The following is a 25108-nucleotide window of genomic DNA, read 5'->3' on the forward strand; positions in this document are numbered from 1 at the left end:
GGTATTTTCTGCTGGGGACATGGTGGCAGGGTAGCTCGGTGGCTGCCCAGGCAGAGGTTGGGCAGAATCTCTGCAGTGCACACCAGAATAGATGCCCTGGTCTCCTGACCTCACCCCCTGTGCCTGCGCTTCACATGACAGTCACTGCCTGCAAGATCAGCTTTTCCCTCCTGCCGTTCAAACCCATGATGCAGTGGCTTACGTCTTCCAGTGCTTCTGTGTGGGAGCTGAAAGTAAATTCTTTTTCTTGAAAATCAGATTCATGACACTATTTTTATGTGTGCTCGGTGCTAACTGCTGAAATCAATACCCAAAATGTTTGTGCACTTTCTTTGTAAATTAAACAGCTTGATCTTTGATTTGGTTTTAAAAAACCAGGACACTGAGCACTCACTGATGGTATTTTATTGAGGTTGTATATTAGGTACACTTTTAAAACATGACTATTTGTTTCCCTTTATCATGTGCAGTTCCTGAAAAAAAAATACCTGCTGCTTGAAAAAGTTAGCAGTAAAGCTATTTAGTGTACAGCTCCAAAGTTCTAGCTTAAAGAGACGAGCAGCACTTGTCTTGACTTTAAAATGTCCCTATTTTATAGATTTTATTCTGTTTGACCTTTTTTTTGAAAGCATTGCAATTGCTTTCCAAAACATTGATAGGGATAAAAGGGAAAGAAGCCACCTTACACCAGACTGGGTTGTTGGTCTCCCCAATGATTCTCACCAGACTGACGCAGGTTTTCCTTGAACAGTTCTGGGAATGCAAATGGGACAAATAGATATGTAAGCCATTGCTGAGCATAAGCACTGTGGTACCTGCTGCAAGCAGTGTGGCCATCAGTTACATGGTCAGATAAGTAGTTATTGTTCTTAATATTTTTAGAAGCATAAATTTTATTGTTGTCTTTATTATATACCAAACATAAAAAGCCAGGCACACACACAAGAGGTGAATGTTCACTGTGGCATTTTTTTGGTGCATCATTATCATTAAGGAGGCAGCCTCTACGGGCCTCAAGAGTCTCAAGCACAAGCTGCTGACTGGTTTTGAGAGTGAATGTTAAGTCCCTGGTCATGCCCTGCTTTGTTTTTAGTGGGAGCTCAACCTTTAATGCATTGGGACAGGCTAAGCCCTAAATTATACCCTAATGTTCATTTAATATATTTGCAAAAGATTCCGGGTCTGGAGGAATGCACCACTGTAGGGTTTTTGCAGTCCTTTTCCCAAACTCCCAGTAAGTACCCTTGAAAGCTGCTGCACAGGACAGCTCCCTTTCTTCCTGACTGATGTCATGGGTGGCACAGAGGGTGTATCTGGCTGGTGTGTCCCATGAGAACAGGACCATTCTTTTGTGGCCTCCAGGAGCCTCTCCAGACAGAGGCCTCCTTGTTATGACAGGTAGCTTTCTGAGCATTTAAACAGATGCTTGGCTGCCAAAAGCATAAAGCACTTGGAAAGGGAACGTGCAGAATATTTCAACAGCATTTCTTAAAATAAATGCCGTGGCTTAAATAATAGAAGTTTTCCTCACTGTCTGTAGAATAACCACTGAAGCTGAAATAGTGTTTTGAGTTATTGGATGTGGCGTTTGCAAAATTTCCTCAAAATTTAGTAACTGTAGCAAGGTTTAAGGAGGTTTTGCTTTTGTTTTTTCCTAGTGCTTATGTTCAAACCTAATCTCCTTCTGCTTATCATTTTCCAAGTCTGTTCAATTCCAATTGGCAGATTTAATAGATGTGTACCAGAAGGATATTTGGAATCCAGGCAGCCTCAGTATGCTTACATCTGTGATAAACCAGAGATCATCATAGCTGTAGGGCTGAATCAGATAGTACCTTGCTCATGGCTGTGAGGGGTGACAGCCCTGTTTCCCTCACACTTCACTGGCCACTGGAGGAAGATTCCTGGCATTCAGTTCCACAGCATCTGGACACATGAAAACATCCAGCCCCAGCACACAGTTGCATCTCCTTGGGGAATGGCTGCAGTTTGCTTTGGCATCCTGCACTGACATGAGCAGCAATTTACTGGTGAGAATCAAGACATGTTGGTGGGAGATAGTGCTGGGAAAGTGATGACAGAGAGGTGTAGGAATCCCAGGGAAGGCTTGATGTGGTGGCTCAGCTGGTGCAGCCTTTTCCCTCGCTCTTGCGTAAGAGGATGTAAGGTGACGAAGAGCTTAGCTGTGATCGGTCCTATTCTGGTGTTAATTGCCAGTGACTGCATCGCTTTTGATAGAATTAGAGGAGTGTGTAACAGGCCTGCAATTAAATCTGATTTTGATCTTAGCAGCTTCAGACAATAAAAATGAAAATGTCACTTGAGATGAGTTCAAGTATTTTTAACAGTGTTACTCAAAGACAAGAAAGAGCATAATAGTCAGTGTTTGGTCAGAACAAGAGAATATGACCTACTTTCATTTAAAATCCAAACACTTGGCCACACAGTTTTTATCTGCATATTCAAGTCTTTCCTGCATCTTTCCTTTGTACCGCACCAGGTGACTACTGTATCACTGCCTTTATTTGGGAAGGGAAACTCATTCAGAAATGTTGCGCTTCTGGTCCTTTTTTGCAGCTAGCTCTTTTTACAGTTCCACAGCAGGGGAAAGTACACCTCTTTCCACTTGGATCTATGTATTGCCAAGCCAAGCATGCTTGGTAGGAAAGACATGTCCTTTATTATGAATGCTGTAGCTGAGAGCACCTTTGTCACCCATGCTCAACCGCTGAGTTATTAAGAGCTTTGGACTGTGTTACACAGAGAAAAAGATAAAAATAGGGTGTCTGACGCATGCATCCCATGTTGTACGCCAGGAAACCAAATCGCTCTTCCACCTAGTACAGTACCCCAGAGCATACATGGAAAATATGCATGGATATGCATATGCGAGATCTTTCCTCACCAAGAAAAATGCTCAGTCACCCTTTTTTCCTATCCCATTTTACACTGATCTTGTTTGATATTCCCTTTGACTGCTGGCAAACCTAACTGCCAAAAGTCCCACACCGGTGCTTTTACTGCTGCTGCTCCTCACTGTTGAACCTGTCTCCCATGTTTTCAGGGAACAGTGGAATATTCTTATTACACTCGGCTGAAAGTAAGCAGGATCTTGCCCATTCACCAGACATCTGCCGTATGCTGAAAACTCTTGAGGCTCAACACTGTCTGTCACAGAAATAATGCACTGGGTGCACAGACTAAAATAAGTCATTCCCAGTATGTGCCCCTTTATATGTTAATCCTTGCATCGCTTTCTTTTATTGCTTCTGTTGGCATACACAATTATGTGACATAATATAAAAGTAAATAATGTGATGCAATGGGTAAAGCTCAAAAGGAAAATACAAATTAGATATCAGATGCTTCCTAACACAGAATACGGCATAAAACTTACAGTGATGCGAGTGCGAATTTTTTGTATTTTGAGTGCAGCAAAATCTAGCATGTAGCAATTACATGAGTCTTTCTGGATGTTTCTGGCACTTTCTAAGTGGGGGAGTGAGTGACTTTGGGTAATAGATCCAAAATAAAGTATGGCTCTAGGATATGGCCTTAAAAAAAGCAAACATAAATTTAGCTTGACAATTACAAACCTTAAAAAACAATGCAAAACACACAACTGAGATCTCATTATTTATTTTCCAGCATGTGAACACTTTTCAGGGGAAGGCAGGTGTGCAAAACTGAGGACCATGGGTGTTTGATTGCCTCCTGATAGGAAACCTGTGGGAAAAGCACAAGCTGAGGCTCAGCAGTAGGTTACAAACTATGGCAACAGCCAAGTTCAGATTTAAAGATAAAGCCTGAAATAGCAGAACCCAATGCAAGACCAACATTTTTAGTCCTCTTTGACTGTATTCAGTAAAACATATGGGTACCTTTGTGTGCAATTTGCTTTTGCTGAATTGAGTTTTGAGTTACTCGCTAGTCTATTTTTACATTTTAAGTGTCCTTGTAACTCAATATGTGTTTGTTTTAATTTTACACTCTCCATAAAAAGCATCCTCCATGACGACTTGGAGAAGTGACCGCTGGCAATGCATAGAAATTTATTTGCCTGGCATGTCACACTGTCTTACTTTTCCTCCTGCAAACCCACGTGCTGGTCTTGACCAAAAATATCCTGGGATACCTTGTGTCTCCTCCCTTACCTAAACTTTGCTGCTGAGGCTCTGGAAGTGGTGAGGCAGGGAAGATCAGCTTGGGACAAATCCAGGTCACTCTACCAGCCCTGCTCACACACTTTTTGAATTAATGAGCAGCTAGGCTGTCATGCTGGGGGAGCAGGGTGGTGATGAGTAGGACAATAGCTTCCCTGCGGTCACTGACTGTACCAGGAACACACCTTTGATCACCCACCTGCAGCTCAAGCTGTATGTCTCTCTCTAGGGGAGAAAACCAGGAATCTCATTTTTTGCAGCATAACGCTGACATGTGTGTCAGAAACCATAGGAGTGGGTGTTCCATGTGGAGCTGGAGGGAGATTCACAGCCCATGGCATCCTCCTGAAGGCAGTGTACAGACATAGCTCTGCTTTTCTCACTCTGTTGTTTTGGTGATAGTGCAGATTTTCAAACTGCCACTGATGTGTTTCCAATTTTACAATGCTGGCATGAAACCATCATATCATATCATATCATATCATGTCATGTCATGTCATATCATATCAATCATATCATATCAAACATGTCAAAATCCCCTGGCTCTGAGCTGCCTTCGTATGATGTCTCAGGAATGCAGAGCTGATGAAATAGTGTAGAAAGGCTAGAAATGAGCCTTTTCCTCCTCCTATCACTGTATCCTTCCAGCATTCACATGCTATAGGTAAGGATGTAAAAAATGCTGCATCAAATCAAACAAAAAATGCTTCCGTTCTCTTTGCTTTTCTGAAAAAAGTGTGGGGTGAAAAATTTACAGTGTGCTCGATTGGTGATGGAAGATGTGTCTGGGCTCATCATCCTTCCTTCCTCATGCGTTGGTCACTGTGGTACCTGAAACTTTGCCACTATGAATTGCTGTTGCCATTCACAATATTTGATAGTGGAGAGAGGGCTTTGGGCCTGTTAGCACCCACCAGAATTTTGCAGGGCTCAAGGAGTAAAAGTGATTCAAGATCTTTGTTTTTAATAGCATTCCTGCTATCAGATGGTAAAATACCCTAGAGAGATAACATGAAATTGCTTTGTAAGATTTAAGGAGAGTGAAAATAGACAAAATACAAATATAAGCAACATTTGATATATGGGTTTCACCATTTGCTTTTAGCTTTATTTAGCTTTGAACTTGCATCTACCTTAAAACTAGTGTTGCTCCTTACCAAATTATGGTAAGTTTTGAGCTGCCATATTCAGTGATGGTGAATAACTCACGCCCAAACCCACCTGAACTATTCAGAGAGGAACCTAAACCTACAACAAAGTGAGCAGGTTTGCTCTAGGGTGGGGCATCTCCTGGGACAGTGCACCTTGCCCACATTACTCTCTCCTATAGTTGCTACATCCTCCCTTCCCTTGGGACAAGTCTTCACCACTAACCCCTGTAAGATAACTGTTTTTGTGAGACTAATTTCCCAATGCCAGGTGGCAGCCACAAGTGGGACGTTGTCTGGGGATTCCAGAGCAGTGGGAACCACGAGTAGCTTCTACAGGAGATGGTGTGGATGAGGTCAGGCTCTGCTTCCTCTGCATCCTGTGGCAGAAATAACTCTTGTCATCAGAGCAGTCACTGTAATGTGGATGAGGTTCAACCCAGGCCCAAGAGCTTCAATGAGATTTTTGTGTGATTATAACAAGAATTTGACACACATGGTAAGCTGCTAATCATGTATATGTGATCTGTCTCCATGCTGTCCCAGGAGGTATTTACCAGCATAAAAATCAGTTAATGAGGGTACAGGTCACAAGCAGCAAACTGCTGCTGCATGAGGGATGTCCAAGGAAGCATTGGGATGGGTAAGCTGTGTCCTTTCCATCTACAAACTGTCAGTTTTGCATCCTTCAGTACTATGAAGAAACATCAAGTTTATTGTGTTTTTCTGCTGAACACTGCAGCAGAATTTATGCAAAGTTTTCTACGGATGTAGCAGGAGTACTCAAAAGCTCAGCCCATCTAAAGTGCCTCGGGTCCTTTAGGATAATGAGACATTTTGTGAGTGCACCTTTTTATTGTACCAATATTACATTACAGGAAAAATGGAAGGGGGGAACTTAACACATAGCACCTGTCACAAGTTCTCTCCTTGAATTAGGCTCTCCTGCTTATAAAACTTTAATTGATTCCTAGCAGTTTATGTGCATGGTGCTCAGTGGGCCTTTTCTGTTCTTTTGCCAGCTCCATGGTTACTTAGAAAGCGAGCCGCTCACGCTGCAGCTGTTCATTGGGACTGCAGACGACCGCCTGCTGCGACCCCATGCCTTCTACCAGGTTCACCGGATCACCGGCAAGACCGTTTCCACCACCAGCCATGAAACAATACTTTCCAACACCAAAGTCCTGGAAATTCCACTTCTTCCAGAGAACAACATGAGAGCAATGTAAGACCAAGGCACCATGTCTGACTCCTAACAGTTTCATCTTGGTCACCTCACTTAATTTCTTTGGGGTTTCTTTCTTTCTTTTTGTACGCAATTTTCTTTTCCCTATCTTTTTTTTTCTTTCCCCACATTTCTCTCTGTAATAGTAGGTTTTCAAAACTTTGCTGAGACAAATTGCCGCTAATCAGCTTAACAGCAAAACGAACTGCACAAATATTTATGACAACTGATTTGCTTTCATTCTAGAGTTTCAGCTAATGTGCTTATTTGCCATTTAAAATAAGTATCTCAGTTACTGAGCTGTAAATATCTCCTACCTCAGCTCCTGCATTTAGTTTCTAAATATGACACCTGTTGCTCCTATACGCACTAGCACAAGGAATAGAGCTGATTAAAATTTATCTTTTGATGTCAGAGGAAACTCTTAGAGAGCATTTCCAAGTACCTTTGTGGTTTTTCTGAGGTATTTTCTGAGAGGAATAAAACCGTTCATTTCTCACATAATAAAACTCAGCATTTTTCATGGCACTTGCTTACAAGCAAATCTTCCAGAACTAAGAAGGTGATGCAGTTTACAGATTGAGTTGTTAAACTGGGCTAAGTTTAGTGCTAAGCAGAAAAGCAGGCATGGATATCTTAGGATAATTAAGTGTCCTGTATGTCCATTAAATAACTATAAACATTGTTATAGGATGATATATAAAGGTTAAAATAGCCTTCTGTGTAAGTGATATACATTATACCTTCTACACTATTTTATCCTGTCCTCTCTGTACCCCTCCCTCAAATCAACCTAGCCCCTCATCTGAGTTGTGTCCCCCCTCATTCAAATCATCCTAACCATTATCTGAGCTGTCTGCCTTGGAAGGAATTTCTATGTGCTTGCGTGCAAGTACAGCTCTTGGTGTGTGTGTGTGTGTGTATAAATATAAATGTATTCATATTTTAATATAGTTGCATGCACCTATGTGTGTGTATATACAGGAAGATAGAAAGCGAGAAATCCTGACCTCCACCAAACCAAATATCATGGGAAAATCACAATATCACTCCTTGTTTTTCTATGCCTTAACAAAGTGGAAAATGCTATCAGACACCTAAAGTCCTTCCACACACAGTGGTTATTAGAAGCCGTTTTGCAGTGTCATGTACAGCACGCCCTGGAGTGCCTCATGTAAACAGAAGAGCCAGAATATGTTTAGCTGCATTGCCAGCTGGACTTAGAGTGATCACTCAAGACCTTGAGGATCTCTCTCAGGGCATTGTGTTAAAAGTCACAACAAGCTTTCAAAATTTTTGGCCCTGTTTGCCACCATTGTAAGTTGGTGCACCTACCTTGGGGTTAAGGACATTTCACCAGTTTGTACTCATGCAGTATTTATCTGGCACTTTATTTATCCAGTTTGAACCATGTTTTTGGCCATCTAGGAACATTATTACAATTTCATTCATCTTTCTCCCCAAAATAAAGGTAAGTTACACAGTTTGGGAGCCAATCTGAGTATTTTTGTGGCATGGGTACCAGACTGTAGTACAGCTCACTCAAGGATCACAATGCTTTGGCACATATATATACTTTACATGTCAGCAGTCTAAAATCTCATGTAGCACTACAAATGAATTCAAATTTGGAGCCAAAGACTTTTCTCACACTTTATGTGTTCAGGCCCTGATTCAGTGAAACACCAGAGCTCATCCGCCCATTTAAACATTTGCACATTTAGCTGTTCCCATTGACTTCAGATTTTAATATCCATGACTTTACAAGTTTGAATTTAAGTACTTTTTCTTGTCTGAACATTTGGATATAAATTATATGTCAATAATTATTCAATTTACAAGTGTTGCTATAGGAGAGACAAAATGGAGAAATGCACCATTTCTTCCATATCTTACGGATCTTTGCATAGAATTTTGACATGGGTACAAATACTCTGTAATTCTTACGGCTTCGCCTGCTAATATGCATTGTTGGGAATCTTAAATACTTCCATTTGTTTCTTTGGTCGTATCAGCAAGGGCATTTTTTAAATTCTGAAATCCATACTTCAGAAAAAATGCAGATCAAAACCATGCTGCCATTATGCTTATTTACAGTTTGCTTCAGAACAGAGCTTCAAAGGTCTGGAAGGGGAATTGAACTCTTTGAATGCAAAATAAAGTTAACTACGCATACTCAATGTAATAAACTGCATGCCAGAGACCAGTACCCAGAAGTTATCATGTAGCCTTTGTAGTCATGGTCAAGGCAGAGGTATTTTTGCAGTGGGTTTTTGAGTGCATATGTTTATATGTCTTTTGCTCTGGGAGCTTCTTCTGTTAAAATATTTGACAAAAATCCTGACTCGTAAACTCATCCAGGAGAAAACCAAAGTTAAAAAACCTAAAAAAGAGAATGAGGTCAGAAATGGTATTAGTTGTGTCTGATGAGAAGCATGTTTTTCACTAATGTGTGGAGAAGACTCTGAGTTTAGTTTTTTTTCATGCAGAGCTTCAGCTCAGCACTCAGCTTGGGAGTATTTCCAACTCATTGAAATACAAACAAATTGACAGTAGAACTGACCTCAGGGAGGGCTGTGCTCATTAATAAGAATTTCAGGACTTCTCCCTAGATTGAAAATCTTGTCAGATTTTTGTCCAAATCAGCTGTAACAAGTAAAATTGAAAGTCGCCTGTCATTCTAGGTTAGTAGCAGTTTCTGCACTGCTGTCACATCCCACTGGCTTTCCTAGTCTTGCTGTTTCTTTGGGCTTTGGTAAATCTTTATCTACAGTCCTTATAGGATGTGTTGGGGAGGAAGGGTCTTTTAGATTTTCTTCCTCTGAGAACCAAGATAACATCCAAAATTTGTGTGCTTTACAGCAGCCACCACCTGCTGCTACTGATAGCTCCAACTAAGCTGCTTGGGAGTGCATTCAGCCTGGTCATTGGGCAGTTTTTTAAGAAGAGCATGCAGGAGAGAGGGAAGATATTGCACTCTCCTGTCTTCCTGAAGTCTTCTTGAAGTGAATTGAATTGCCCTGTGTTTCCTTTTGAATAGCATCGACTGTGCTGGGATATTAAAGCTCCGAAACTCTGACATCGAGCTGCGCAAGGGAGAGACAGACATCGGTCGGAAGAACACACGTGTGCGTCTGGTCTTCAGAGTTCATATCCCACAGGCAAATGGCAGGACCCTCTCCTTGCAAGTAGCCTCCAACCCCATTGAGTGCTGTAAGTAACAACAAACAACCTCCTTTTGCTGGATATTATTATAAAATCTTTTAATCAATAAGGTTGAAAAAGATGTCTAAGATCACTTTTAACTCAGCACTGCCATGTCTGCACACCTTTTGAACAGTTTTTAACACTTCTGCCCCACATGCAGTCTGTTCACGCCAATATGTTCTACATTGGTTTTGTTTCACCTGTCTACTTAGTGAACTTTAATCTGCTTTCCAAAAGTACATGGTTTACATCAAGAACAGAATATCTGTGCCTTAGGAAAAAATCTGTAGCTTTGTGCATTGAGTGCTGTAGGAAAACACACACTTACAAGTAAAGAACAGTTAAACTAATAGTAGACCTGGGAGTGACAGGACCTTTGGTTTTGGTGACTTCTTATCATAAAGGTAACAGCTGTAGAAGTTTTGGAAAACATCTCTCATGTCCTGTTCACTCTGTTTCCCTATCATAAAGCAAAAAACCTGCAAACAAAACCCCAGCCCCTTTCATGAGGAGCTAGCAATATACTAGAGCTGACACTGATGAGCCTGCAGCTTCAGAAAACCTCCAGAACCCAGGTCTGGGTCTCTTTAAATGAACAGATTGTATTTTATCAGATACACTGGGACACCCTTCAAGGATACCTATATAATTTCTGCTCTCTAAGCCTCATCAGCATCCCCCACACAAAACAAAATGCTTTGTGCAGCTTTAACAATCCGGCATAAGTGGTGGAAGCTGAATTTCACTCTAACTCCCAATGCTATTTTGATTGGCTGGACGGACTGAAATAATCTTTTAAGGTTTTGTCGAATTCCATCCACAAAAGTGGAACTTTCTGATGCTTACAGAGTAGGGGGGGAACTTAATATCTGGCAGGTGTGTGAGAGGTGGTCTCTGGCAGAGGGAATAGGGAGGAAGACCTGACCATTCTTGCTGGAGGGCAAAGCAAAAAATATGAGGAGTCATGGTTTCATCCTGCAATTGAAGTTTATGAGAGCTTTTCAGTTGCTACGCAGGAGGATAAGGCACAGTTTGAATCTATCCTTAGCTGGTCTGTGCAAAGGTGCCAAGCTCAAGGAACCACTGAATGTGAAGTTGATTGGATTTGTGTCAGGGTACTGCAGCTTTGCGTGTTGTGTAATGAGCAAAAGCATGGAACATGCCTGCTGAAAGAAGTGGAAAAGAGGAGAAAAAAATAAGTGCTAGTGATATTTCTAGTGTAGAATGTGGAATAAGCTGGTGCCAAAAACTTCATATATTTCTTAGTGCATGTGACACCAGAAGGAACCATATAATCTGGATAAAATGTCACATCGTTCCTTGAAGCAGCACTCTTGTCATCTCCCACAGTTGAAGGGGGATAAAATTTGTGCCACAAGAATACCAGAATCAGTTTACATGGATCCACATGTGCTTGGGCGCTCAGGTTCACTTGGAAATACTCTCTCTAAAGTGTGAGCTGCTACTGGATCACAAAGGCCATGACTGCTGCTGCTGCTACAAAACAGTTTGCAGAATTGACAATAGGGTGTATATTGACTGAAATTAATTTTGGACATGTGTGATTACCTTTCATGAGTGCCTTGTAAACACACAGCATATATGCTAGACACAGAGTGAGAGAAAATTATTTAAAATAAATTAATTTCCATAGAAATACACTTTCTGATAAAGTACATATCAAGCTGAGTTTTAAAACACTTGTTCTTTGTGAGTCTTTTGAATCTGTTCTGCTGTTTAACCCTATTGTTTACAATCAAAGCACTTGAAAATGAACCATGTTTCCTGTAAACCTTGTAACCTTTCTTTGTTTCTGTATCAAACTTAGCTTATCTTACCAGGGTAAGCATTAAGTTACTTACTAATGAAGAATTTACTTTTTTGTGTGTTCGTGGTTGCCTTTTTTTTGGATTTGTTTTGATTTTCTTTGTTTTGTTTTTAATCTTCTTTATAACTCTCTAGCTCAGAGATCTGCCCAAGAACTGCCTCTGGTGGAGAAGCAAAGTACCGACAGTTTTCCTGTTACTGGAGGGAAAAAAATGGTACTGACTGGTCATAACTTTCTGCAAGACTCCAAAGTCATCTTTGTGGAGAAAGCTCCAGGTATGTCTTTTCTAGACTCCAATCTGTCTTCCCCTCCACCCTGTCTGTGTCAGATGATGAAAGCACAAATATGGTAATGACATTTTCTTCTGCACATAATACGTTTTCCATGTCACTGGACAAAGCTGTGGAAAGGATCTGAGCCGTGCCTAATGCTGAGATTTCACACTGTGACAACTGTAGTTACAGGTAGACAATAGAGACATTGAAAGTCAACCTTTGGCATTTGTTTATTGTAGCAAACTATGAGTGTAACAGGCAGGACCTGTGAGAAGGGTTCCAAATCTCTGGTGCCATGTCCCCTAAACCTGCAGTACAGTGCATCTTTCTTAAACATTTCTGTAATTTGTGCTGCTGGTAGTGTGTGTGCACCTTTGTCTCCTGTAGCATTTAAAAGGCGCTGGCTGAGGAGGGTTTGGAGCATATACATTCATTTGAAGGACAGGTTTGCCTCGAGGACTGAGGGAAGCACTGAACACAACTTCCCCTCGCCCAGCACTGCTCCTGAGGTGCTTTGGTGGTGGGGCTGGTTCTCCTGGAGAAGAGTCTCAGGCCAGGCTGAAATAGGGAAAATGACATGGAGTGGGATCTGGGGCAGGATGTGCATGCAGGAGCGGTGGATCACAGTGACATGAGACAGTGCCTAATGGGTGTGAATGCCCCCCGCGGGAATAAGCGAATAAGCAGGGAGCAGTGGAGCTGGGAGTCAAAGTCAGGCTCTGAAACAAGACTGCTAAGGATAGTTCTGAGTCTTGTTTTGGAAAGGGTTTCCCTGGCGCTGGCACAAGCTATGAATTCCTCAGCTGCCGGCTGAGCCCCCCACCCCCACCCCGAACTTAAAACAATCTTGGGCACTCCTCAGGCCGCCTGCACCAGCTTTGACACTGCACCTGTTTAACCCTTTATGTCCACGAGGTTCCCACGCTGCTCTCCTGCCCATAGTTCCTACTGGCACCACAGGAACTTGGGCCATGAGGCAGGGTGGCAGGGAGAGCAGGGGAGGCTCCAGAGGCAAAGACACCCAAGTCTTTGGGCTCAGCAAGCTCAGGACAAAAGCAGAAGATTCCCCTGAAATTCCCGAACAGAATCCTGGGTTGATGAGGTTTAAGTTGCCAGAAGTGCCTTGGCAGATGTAATGCCTTGGCTTCTTGGGGAGAGCCAGTTGGCACGTTTCTGTTAACCCCAAGCACTGCAGCACACACAGTGGGGATGTGACTGTGACATCAACAGAAACATCCTTTTTGTTTCTTAAGAAAGTTTTTTAAAAAATAGGAATTGAAAAAAACTTAATTCTGTTCTCTGTATTCCCCCCAGGGGGGGAAGAAAGTTAATGTCTACTTTAATTTAAACTTCCTTTGCTGCAGAGAACTGGGTCAGTGTGACATGTCAGGAGACCTCAATCTGTCTCATTACAAGAAGGAAACCACATTAAACCACATTCCTTAATACTTATTTCCTTTCCTCTTCCTTTTTTGAGTTGGAAAATTTGTAAGTATTGCGTTCTGAAGAATTATGATTGTGATGCTGTTTGCTGTGTGTGTTACCATAGCGTGAATCTGAACACTGTCTCCCTACTCCTATATTCCTATACTACATTAGGTACACTAAAAGCAGGATATTCACGGTATAGCTTTCAATTACAGAATTTAAGGTCCTGCCTTTTTTTAGTAGTCTCACTGTAGGTTTGTTACAGTTGCTGCAGGGCAGTACAGCCTGCAGGGGCTGAGCCCTTAGAGTCAGAGTGTAGCATCTCCAGGAGCTGCAATAGTTGTGTCAGTAGAAATGACACAAAAAAAGCAAAGCTGCTGGCTAATCTGGGCTGAGCAATTTTTAAGGCTTCCATGGCTTGTGTGCTATGCTGCCTCACACAGCTCAGTGCATCAGAAGTAAACAAGAGCGATTTATCATTACCTTAGTGGCAGACTGCTCTGGCTGGATTTTTGAAGAGTCGCTGTATTTAATGGCTAATGAACAAGCATTAGCAGCCTTCACTTTTGTAAATCAGCATGGGGTGTTTCTTTCAGCTCTTGAAAATCAGTGAAAGTAGGTCAAGAGAAGGAGCACCAGCATAGTTTCTCTTTCTCTTAGAGCACTGGTTATGAACCTCTGTGAGTAGCTGGAGACATTAATTTATTTTGCTGCTGTTACCACTTTTGTTTTTGAATTTGGAATGTTAATCACATTCCTAGTAGGTTGCAGCCAAACACAGCTATTACAGAGTAATAGATCAAAGTAATAGATCATTGTGCTTATAAAGAGAATGCATCTTTTGTATAAAATTTAAATATTGTACTACGTCAACTCATGTATTCAGTCCTTACTCAGACAGAGTCCCCAAGCTGGGAGGCAGTCTCCTGGAGCTTGTCTAATTCCTCCTAGTCTGCATACTTAATTGGATAACGAAAGGAGCTGGAGAACACTTTTTGTTTGCCTTTTTTCCCCCCAGTTTTCCTAAGTCTGCTGAGTGCATTGTGGTCTGCTGAATGTTTTTCCAAGCATGAGTCCCAGGCTTTCTGTCTTCAGGGCTAGCCCTCAGCTGTTGTAGTCTCTGGAGAAATGGCATTATCCTGGCCTCTTTTGGTGGGGGTGTCAGTCTGAGCAGTGACTCATACAAGAGGGAATCCCTGAAGAATGATCAAATCAATCTTTCTGCCGGGGCGGCAGTGGCTTCCTGCTTTCAGCTTAACCCCTTACTAGCTGCTGTTCAGTCAAGAAGCATATGAAACAGGGCAAAACAAACTTTGCAGCCCTGTGACTCTGTGTCTCACAGGGAAAACGAGGTATCCAGAGGGTGAAGGCATGACATACTGAAAGGACCACAGGAGAAGTGCTGTGAGGACCTTCTCCAGAAGGAGAACCCCTCATGGTGAGGTCTGGCAGAAGACACCCCTTTGGATAAATAATGAGTGCTCAGAAGTGGACTAAAATTTGCTCAGGATTCTACAGTATGATAAAAAAGTTCTTACGTTTTGATGTGAGGCCTTATTTTGCCAGATTTTGGACAATATTCTGTAGCTTGTACGTCACACCATATTTTCCATTGATGAGCAGTGGTATAAAATGACTATCAAAGAAACCTAGCAGTAGTGAAAATGTGAATGTTAAAGGTACTTTGAGAGGTTCAATCCAATTCAAATTCTGAATTCTTTTAAATTCAGAATTTCCTTAGACTGGGGAGTCCCACAATGACTGATGGTTAAAAATTACACTAATCATTTTTCTCTTATCTCCTCTCACTTTCTGTCTCTCTTTGTACTCATGCATTTCTCCTCCTGAGGTTCAAAAGTGTCTTGTGCATGTCGTGGTTGTTGAGTGCCACGTTGAGGATGGCCAACACCTGTCTGTTTGTTACCAGAAGAAATAGTACTTAGTAAAATATTGAAAAGTCTGCAACTCCTTACTAGCCAGGGCCCTTGATATCTGTAGGCTGGGAGTTGCTGTGGCAGCAAGATGTGCATTCTATTTACAAAAGTAGGTGAAATGAAATTGGTGTTTGTTAGCTATGGCAGGAAGTTTTTGGCTAGGAGTGAAAATGTTTCCTGTTAACATGAGCATCTGCATGGATCATGATCATGGAATTATAACAAAAGACTGATTTAGTTACTTAAAATATTAAAACTTTTTATTTTATTTGTAGATTATAAATGTACCAGGCAACAAAGGTCTTGAGGGAAGTTCAGGAAAAGCAGAGATGTTGAAGAGTCTGTTTTAGGGATTGCATATCTATCAGCTACCTTTTTTTGAGAATGCATTCTGCAAATGCTCTTTTCAAAGCTAATTCTTTAAAGGTAATACGAGTTACTAAACACAAAGCAGCGCAAAATCCTAACAAACAGAAATGACCAGACCCTGACTCTTAGTATATCAGATTATGATCAGTAATCTATAAAACTGATCACTGCACTGAAAAAATCCTGGTGTTCATCCCTCGGTTCACAAAATGTATCCTGTAACTGATGAGTGAAAGCTCAGTGATGAGACACAAACTCAGTATTCCAAGGGAGAATGCACAGGAAAATTATGGGTACGTTATGGTAAATTACGGATTATAGTTCTTGGCATGCTGTAGGATATTTTGGGATAGAAAGAGTATTTGGGATAGCAAGAGTATTTTGGGGGTTAGAAAAAGTCTCATATTGAGACCTGAAATAGTTAATTTACCCTGAAAATCCCTCCTTACTCAAAAATTGCTCCTCACTCCTGTAGCTTTTAACACTGGAACTAGCTCAAGTATTTCCAGACTTCACAGATTTGGCCAAGTCTAGACATACCTAAAATAACAGGTTAAACTGGTGAAATCTTTATAATCAATTCATGACTTACGGGCAGAAATGGTCATTGGATATGTGTTATTATTAATTATCATAGCGTTGAGCTGACACTAGTTAAGTCAGAGCTCCAAACCCATTTCTTTGCTTTTGTGCTTAGTGATGAGAGCTCAGGGCAAGGGTTTTAAAGAGTGAAAAGGCAGAAATGTAACACCCAATTTCACTGTGGGATTAGTTTCTCAAATAACACTGACTTTGGTACTTTGACTCTGGGCTGTTAATGTTGAGGGCCATTTTGTCCTGGGCAAAGGCCGTGTCTAATCTTCCCTACAACAAATGCCCCTCCCTAAAGATGCATTACTCTCTTTGAAGGACATTTCTAGTGTTCACACTATCTCTGAGTAACTCCAGACTTAGAGACTTCAGTGGTTTTGAACAACTTGTTAATTACTCAGACTTCAACAGTAATCCTTGCACCTACACAGTTCTGTAACCTAATGGCATAATATCCTCAGCTATTGTACCCAAAGTCTTTGACAGTCAAAGTTCCTGAAAGATGGTGAAATAAACCACATGTAAGAAACATTTCCTCCAGGGATTTTTCTTTTTGAGCATTATCAAACCATTAGGAAGCTTTTCAGATTTAGTTATTGCTTTAAATTCTTCATTCTGCTGTTTTTATTTTGTTAAATGGATTTTTCTGTCAAAACTGTTCCTCCTCCCTGCTGAACAGGTTTTGCTCTTAGAACATGAAGGTGTTGATGTGTAGTAGTTGTAACTAGAGCAGGTGAAACCTAACTGGGTGAAATCACTAATACATATTTTTTTAATATACATATGCCAAAGGAAATCATAACTTTCTGTGAGTATTTCTGATGGGAAAATGTAGCAGTTTGGTAACTGTCCACTCTAGCATTTCACAGGTTTTTTTGTTCCTCTCAAATTTCTCTGTCTTTGGCAAAAACTAGAATCAATCAGTTGCTGCCTTAAGGTACAATTGTCAGTCTTACAAATTCACTTCTGTTTTCCACCTGTTGTGTGAGCAGAATTTACCTTGTAATGTGGCAGGTAACTCAAACACAGTCCTTTAGCTTCATCAAAACTTAAAAAAAGTTCTGGAAAGTGATATGCTGACGAAACATTTGAGTGGCATGTGAATGGAACGGATGTGTTGAGGAAGCATGTGGGCTTTTTGGTTTGACTCGGATACACAGCAGAGCTTAGGGTTTGGAGTCTGTTTTGACGTGATGTGATGAGATGGTGAGATGAGTGACCTGAGTCTTGGCAGAGCTTCATGTGGTAAAAGATGTCACATTCTCAGAGATCTTTCCATTGCTCTTTCCATTGCCAGTAGCAGTTTGGGGGGCAGCTGGCCAAAGAGGGGTCATGTTTCACACCAGTAATCATACTGTAGCTCACATATTAAATAAGCAAGTGGCAAAACTCTTCTTACCCCTCTAGTCAGATGGACAGATACTACTTAATTTTGTCTTTATCTGTCTGTTTATCCAAGTTCAGGACACATGTTCCAGTTGGCAGTGAGCAATTGCATGCTGACTCATGCGCAGTGATGTTAAAAATTCGGGAGGCTAGATAAACTGGAAACTTCAAAGGCATACAAGTTCGGAGCACAGAGTTCATGTGAAGGTCACTTGAACCTAGATCCTGGAGATGTATTGGTAGGTGAAGGGGTTTCTGGCCACTGTCCAGAAATAGATATCCTTAGGCAAATTGTGTCATCAGATGCTGGAGTCATTTGATGGTGGAACCCTTTCACGCGCATAGAGGAATAGTGATGCAGCTTGTAGGAAATGTCAGCACGTTTCAGTTTTTCCTGGCTGTTTAGTCTAGGGAATGGTGAAGACAGAGTGGGACAGCAGCCATACACATGAGATGGTGTTAGCAGCAGCAAGTCTCATCCAGGGTGTTGCTCTCACAGTGAAGAATGAGATCAATCAATCACAGATACTTACTGTGGACAACAAAGAAATAAGGAATAACCACATGGTCTCAAAAGTCACTTGTCAGTGTAATCCTGTAAATTTTTTATTATTATAGAAAATGTGACTGAATGCTTCAAGTTTGTTCTTTCATGTCTTCCAGACTAAGTGACTTCAAGCAGCTGTATCTGTGCAGTCAAAGCTTTGTCTCTGAACTTTTACAACTAGTACAAGATTTCAAATAGTTTTTACTGTTACTGTTCCAGTAGGACTGTCTGTCCAAACACACAGGAATTCACAGCCCTTACAAGAAATCTGAGAGTCTAATGAAGCTATCAGTGCCTAAAGACAGTGGAGGAAAGAAGTATGGTGGGTTGACCTTGTCTGGCTGCCAGGTGCCCACCAAACAACTCTCTCGCTCCCCTTTCTCAACAGGACGGGGAGAAAATAAGATGAAAAATCTCCTGGGTCAAGGTAAAGACAGGGAGATTGCATATCAGTCACTGTCACAGGCAAAACAGGCTCTACTTGGAGCAAGTAATTTATTGTCAATTAAAAACAGAGTAGGATAGTGAAAAACAAAGGTAAAACTGAAAACCACCTTTACCCCTGCCTCCTTTCCCAAGCTCAACTTCTCTCCTTCATTCCTGACTTCTATTTCCTCTCCCTGAGTGGCACAGAGGGTCAGGGAATGGAGGCTTTGGTCAGTCCATGATAGCTCCTCTTTACCATTGCTTCCTTCTCATACTTTCCTCTTGCTCCAGTGTGGGGTCCTCCCAATAGCAACAAGTCCTTCATGTACTGCTTCAGCATGAGACTTCTGCACAAGATTCAGTCCTTCAGAACAGCCTGCTTCAGCATGGGTACCACGTTCCTGTGAGAAAACCTGCTTCTGCCTGGGCTCCCCTTCATGGTCTGCAGCTCCTGCTGGGAGCGTGGGCTCTGACTGGCTGCATGTGGATCTCTGCTCTGGTGTGGTTGTCTCCAGGGGCTGCAGGGGCACAGCTGCCTCACCATATCTTCCCCACAGGCTGCAGGGGAATCTCTGTTCTGGCTGCTGGAGCGCCTCCTCCCTCTCCTTCACTGCTGGGGGTGGGGGGTCTGCGGGGGTGTTCCTCTCACTTATTCTCACTCCTCTCTCACAGCTGCTGCAGACCTTTTTTCCCTTTTTATGTATGTTGGCAGAGAGGTTTCACCAGCTTTGCTGATGTGCTCAGGTTTGGCAACTCAGGGTCCATCCTGGAGCTGTCAGGCACTGGTTCTGTCACACATGGGGACAGCTTCTGGAATCTTCTTCACACCTGGAGCACAACCACTAGCCAGACCTTGCTGAGTAAAACAATAAAAGGGGATGCCTTCAAAGTACTCCATTTGTTGGGGAAATGCCTACTTCCTTTGGAAAATGACAACTTGTCTCTTGTTGCTTTCCTGACATCATTAAGAATTGGTTCATATCTCAGATGGGTAGTATAGGAAATGTGGAGAGAGTTGAGGGAAGAGGAGCACATTCCTTTTAGGTCTGTTAAAGAAGTAAGATTGTACCTTCAATGTGGAAGAAAATAGAATGACATTTAAGAGAGGAATAGAGAGAGAAATTGTTTCCAAAGTGTGCCTTGTTGCTGGGATGCTGATGTCAAGGCAGAAAATCAAAGGATAGCAGGAGGGACCTACAAGATTGAGCCTGACCTTCTTGGACAAGGGAAACAAGAAAAGGGGGACAATGAGATGGAAAAAAAAAGTTAAAATGCTGTTCAAAAGTATCTGCCAAAAAGTCATAAGGAGTTGCCATAATGGGAAGTTTCTGGAAGTTGAGAAAAAAGTTGCAGTCATACAGTTGAAGTGTTTGTGTCTCAAAAAATAACAAAGGAGAATTTAAAAGCATTTGGATCAAATTTACATCTTAAGATGAGAAATAACTAGAAGTAGCTGTAGTACAGGTGGTGGTGTTGGCATCCAGCACAGAAGTAGAAGAGAAGAATTGTTCATGGAAGAAAAATTTTGAACTTGATTTAAACTGGCTGTGAGGTTCGTTACTCCAAAAATCTTAGAAAATATGAGACAGATTAGACTGAAGAAGATGGACCAGGAATATTTTTCTCAGTTTCAGCTGCAGAGTCACAGGTTCAGCCTACTATAGTTTCCCAGAGGAAAGTAAAATTGTGAAGACAAGGAGATGATGTGAATGTAATCAAAACCAGAGTGAAGTGTTGTCATGACTGCTGGTGGGTGGCTGTTCTGGGTGTGTTTTGCTTGACCTGCCTGCTCTTGAGAGATTATTCAGGGATGTCAAGCTGCAGTTTTACTTGGAAGTTGTGTGTCTTAGACCTGGAATTACTTAGTTATTAAATAAAACACTCAGACCAATGATAATTTGAATAGGGGGAGGTGCCAGAGAGCACAAATTGCATAACCAGCTTCCATTCTGCTGAAAATAGTATCTGGCAGGTCTTTCCAATGGTTTTGGCTTAAAACGAACCTTGATCTGTCAGTTGTCAGCACTGTGCCTCCTTTTAATTACCTGGACTAAAATTACAGTTCATTTGCAAACACTGGAACTCAGAATAATTGCATCTGTTAGACATACTGTGGTAAAAGGCAGCTAAAAGCCCTCACCATTTAGGCAAAGTAGTCCCTCAGCTTTTGGCTTGCCCAGCTGAGCAACCAGAGAGGAAACGAATGTCTGGCACTGACTCCAAAGATCCATTTTGTACTGGATTTTTACACCTGCTCGCTGCATGACATTGTTAATTCAAAGTAAAGAAGAGAGAAAAACTAACTCAAGGGTTATTGATGGCAAACAGACCAAAGTCTACATGGCACTCAGCTCAGTACTGCAAAAATGCATAACTGAAGACATGGACAAAATACATATGCTGCAAAAATGCTTATGAGAAGACACCAACAAATACAGCACCTTTGATGTGGAAATAATAATAGGTCAGTTATGCCTGAGCCCGGCTGTGCATAGATGGAAGCATGCCACAGGGCATGCCAGGGATGGGGATCAAAGCTGTGGGGAAGTCTCTGTAGCAGCACAGTAGGCTGTGAGGAGAGCAGAAGAACATCTGGGGGACTTCCTGGCATGGAAGAGGGAAATAAAGTAGGTGAAAATCAGACCACGTGTGTGGTGTCATAGCAAAAGTGGTGTAAGAGCAAAGAGTAGAGATGAGGGTGGCTTGAGAGGCAATCGGGGCAACATGCTGGGCAGTAGGCAGGCTATGGCACCAGGAGATGCACCAGGAGCTAGAGCTGCTCTGAAGATGGCTCTGGGGCTAGGAAACATCTTGCTGCTCGCAAGTCCCTAAGAGGCTGAAATCTCAGGAGAGCAAAGTGCCACTGAGGAAATCAAAAGAAAGGTCCTAGCCACTTACAATTCAGATACTTGCTTTCTGCTAGCACACACTGTATTCCTGAATGTTTCATTGCTCTCTTGCCCCATCTTCCCTGTACATCCCATGTCAAACTGCTTGACTGTTGTTGGTTCCTCCTTAGTGCCTGATCCTTGTAAATGTCTCTAAGATATACACCAGTGTATCAGGACAGGTATAGAATCCCACCCACTTGGTGGGATCCCCTTCCCTTGCTGGTGTCCACCTGGGGAAACATTGTTTGCAGCAAGTAGGACCAGCTGAGAAAACTGCCCTGACTTCTTGTGGTATCCTCAAATCCAAAAGGCTGCTGCCCCTGCAGAATCTGGCTGCAGTACACCCATGCCAGCCCATAAGTGCCAGCGGGTGAGATGGTGCCATTAGGTCATACCCAGGACCGCCCTGGAGAGTACTGTCCTCCAAGCAACAGAGCTTCCTCCTCACATCTTTCATTGCCAGTCCAACTTACCCTTCCCCTGGAAATTGATGTCATCTCTGCAGAGAACTGGATAACTCCTAAATCCAAATGATGAGACTTTGCCATAGTCTTCATCCTCTTCTTTGCACAGAAACCCATCCATTCCTTCTGAAGATCTTCATGGATCAGTTGTTGCAGTGTCATGTGGGCACTCACCAGGGGAGAAGGGTAGCAGTGCAAGTAGAAAAATTTCAAATTCTTCATTCCTTGGGGATTTAAATATGCATTGTTAGGGCCAAATAGGAGGGCAGACAGCCTTTGCAGAGCACCTCAAAGTGACACTGCGTTGCATCCGTTCCCTGCCTGTTGTGGACATGTTAAAGTAATCTGGGCTGTAACACAGGAATTATTGTTCAGGGTAATCTCACAACACATTAATCAAGTAGTGGGTTCCTTTGGGAGGGTAGGGCTTGTTTCACCATTTTACTTGGAATATATGAATTTAAATACAGATTTACAGTGCAGCTAGTGCCTTCAAACTGTGTTGAAGCACAGACTGGAAGAATATAAAATGTACCCTGTACAGGCAGTGAAATCCTAGATAATGTCTTTTCTTCTCATATCTCAAGTGAGCACAGGTCCACTAAAGAATATAGACTGTTTAAATCTCCTGTAGTAAAGTGGAATCACTTAAATATATCTGAACATTCCCATTATGCCCATTTCATAGAGGCAAGATTTAAGTGGTTGCCAGATGTTATACCCTCCTGAGTTTCCAAACTTAGGATTTTTTGCATGTGTATATTTTTCCCCCTTTCTGCAATCCATCATTTTGGAAAGTTATGCTGGTGGTTTGATTGTTTTGAGCTTGCAAACCCCTCACACTATGCTTGCAGTTCCCTGAGATACAAAGGTAAATCCAGCCCTAGAAACCCCAGGGGATCTCTCTGGATGGGCAGTGATGAGGGGGAGATGCTACAAAAATATCTTCGGAAAGTCTTTACAGCTCTTTGTGTTGCTCTTCCATGAGGAAAATTTGTATTCCATGGTCTGCAAGGCTCTATGGGTGAATAACTGAATCTGCTAGATTTACACAACTGTTTTTTAGCCCTGCTTCTATGTTAGAACAGACCATTACAGTGCCTTTTTATGTGGAAATCTTGTAGCTGGGTGTGGTGGGGAAGCCACTTAGTGACTCATACTGCAGGGAATTCCCTGATGAATTAGAGTATTTTTACTTCTGGACTTGTGCACAGTTTCCTTCAATGCTGGAGCAAGCGGCAGATAAGAGCAGGCTACAAAGGCCCATTCACCGTTCAGCTACCCCAGTGTTAAAACAGGGTGTTTATGCCTTGCAGAGCCATAACATGTAGGTTCACAGCATTTTTGTCATTAGCAATCCCAGGTGCTTCAGTTTCACAGAGATGAAGAAAACAAGGCAGAAGCAGATAGTGGTGAAGTACACATGGAGCAGGGATGGCTATAAATAACAGGGATGGGTCTGTAAATGTCAGGCTTCCTGACCAACCTGGTGTCTTCATCTGGCAGTAGTGCTGATGGCCACCTGTCAGCACAGCCTCCAGCCTGTGCAGAACGGGTGGGAGCAGCTTCTCCTCCCCCCAGCACTGCCACTGTCTCTTTGGAGGAGGAGGAATTTGAGGATCATTCATCCAGTCCATGTGTGGTTCCCCCTTGAATTCTTGTCTCTGTCAGGTTGCTACGGGCAGTGAGTGAGCAGGGCACTCTACCGGGGACTCTGCATGGATGCCATTCTGTGCATGGATGTTTTTGGTTTATTTCCATTTGGTAAAAAAGCCCTCACAAAACATAAGACACCAGTATAATACTTTGACCCAACTTTTTATCTATATAAAGAACTGTCTTTCTCTTCAAAATATTGCACTATAACTCTTAAAAATGCCAAAACAAAGCCAGGCATTTGGTTTGGAGAAGACGACTCTTCTTATTACTTCGTAAAAGTAAATAGTAAAATGAAAGGGAATGAAATAAGACCTTTGGAAAAGCCGTTTTCTCTCTTTTCCTTCGTGCCTCCTCCTCCCCTTCCTCTCCTGACTCCGTTTCCCCCCCGTCCCTGTATAACAACTGCCCATTTGGGTACGGTAATTCCAGAGAGCAAACTTTAACGGGAATGCCTGAAATGTGTCTGCTTCAGCTTTGTGTTATGTCTGTAATTTGAATTATTTGCATTTTGGAAAGGTATAAATTGCTCTGGTGTACTTGGGTTGGCTGGCGGCCAGGAGGGAGTTGCCTCGGGCCCAGACCAGGCGCGTTGCTGCAGATGTGGCAGGCGTACAATGGAAACTTTTGTGGGCGAGCAGCCCTCACTCCTCCAGCACACGCTGACAGGAGGCGGCATCCCGCCTGCTTGCCAGGCTCCCCGGCGGATGGGCACTGGGGCAAAACCATTTTCTCTGGCATAGGTGGATTATCTTGAGGCTTAGGGTTCCCACAAACCATTCCAAAGCCATTATTCCTTTTTTATTCCTTTTTTCTTTTTTTAATTTCAGCTGAACTGTTTAAACCTGCAAAACATGTTTACTGTAATAGGTTGACGTAGTGGTCTAAGGTTTCCCTCCTGGAGCTGGTCCCAGTCCGTGGGTGTTGAGATTTCCCTCTTGGTTCACCAGACGTAATATGAGGAATTGTCTTTCTTTCTTTTTCTTTTTCTTTTTTTTTTTTTTTTTGGTCTCTTGCTTCATAACAACTTTTGCTCCCTGTGTTTTTGTTAAATGAAATGTCACTAGCTGTTAATGAGTTGTCTATTCCCTACTTCTTCCTTCTCTTCCCTCTCCCCTCAGTTGCCGATGGTATGAACAGTCCCAAGGAAATTTCTTGGAGCAAAACCCGTATTGTTCTTACTAGCTTCCAAAGACAAGCCACGGCTCTGGATTTTTATTTTTCTAATAGTTTAGTTTACAACATCTAAAATATTTCTGAACAAACTCCTTTTGTCATCATGAAAATTTCAAAAATGCATAAAGGCAGTGCTGCATAAAATAATTGAAAGAATAGCTGGAGATGGAGTCATTTTGAATTTTCCTGAAGTATTGGCAGGAAATAAAAACCAGAAACCTGAATCAGATCATTCGTCTTGCAAAGCACAAATTAAACATAGCAAAAAACCTGAACTTCTGGTAATCCATTTTCAAAGGCAAATTGAACACATGTTAACTACTGGTCTGGACGTCTGTAGATTGAAAAAAAAAAAAAAAACGGCCCAGCAAACCCCTTCCAAAGCAAAAGTTCC

The 25108-nt window shown here is 42.1% G+C and overlaps 1 protein-coding gene across 6 annotated transcripts in view; it reads left to right on the top strand.

Moving 5' to 3' along the window:
* Positions 1-25108, top strand: part of NFATC1 (nuclear factor of activated T cells 1) — a 108658-nt gene that overhangs the window by 36763 nt on the left and 46787 nt on the right. For all 6 annotated transcript variants that reach the window (XM_077785510.2, XM_021553413.4, XM_085571543.1 and 3 more), the window contains exons 4-6: positions 6334-6536; positions 9577-9749; positions 11706-11846. In XM_077785510.2, the coding sequence (XP_077641636.2) occupies positions 6334-6536; positions 9577-9749; positions 11706-11846 (517 nt within the window). The remainder of the gene's footprint in view (positions 1-6333; positions 6537-9576; positions 9750-11705; positions 11847-25108) is intronic.

Source organism: Lonchura striata, chromosome 2, assembly GCF_050655825.1.
Source record: "Lonchura striata isolate lonStrDom1 chromosome 2, ASM5065582v1, whole genome shotgun sequence".
Classification (NCBI taxonomy): Eukaryota; Metazoa; Chordata; class Aves; order Passeriformes; family Estrildidae; genus Lonchura; species Lonchura striata.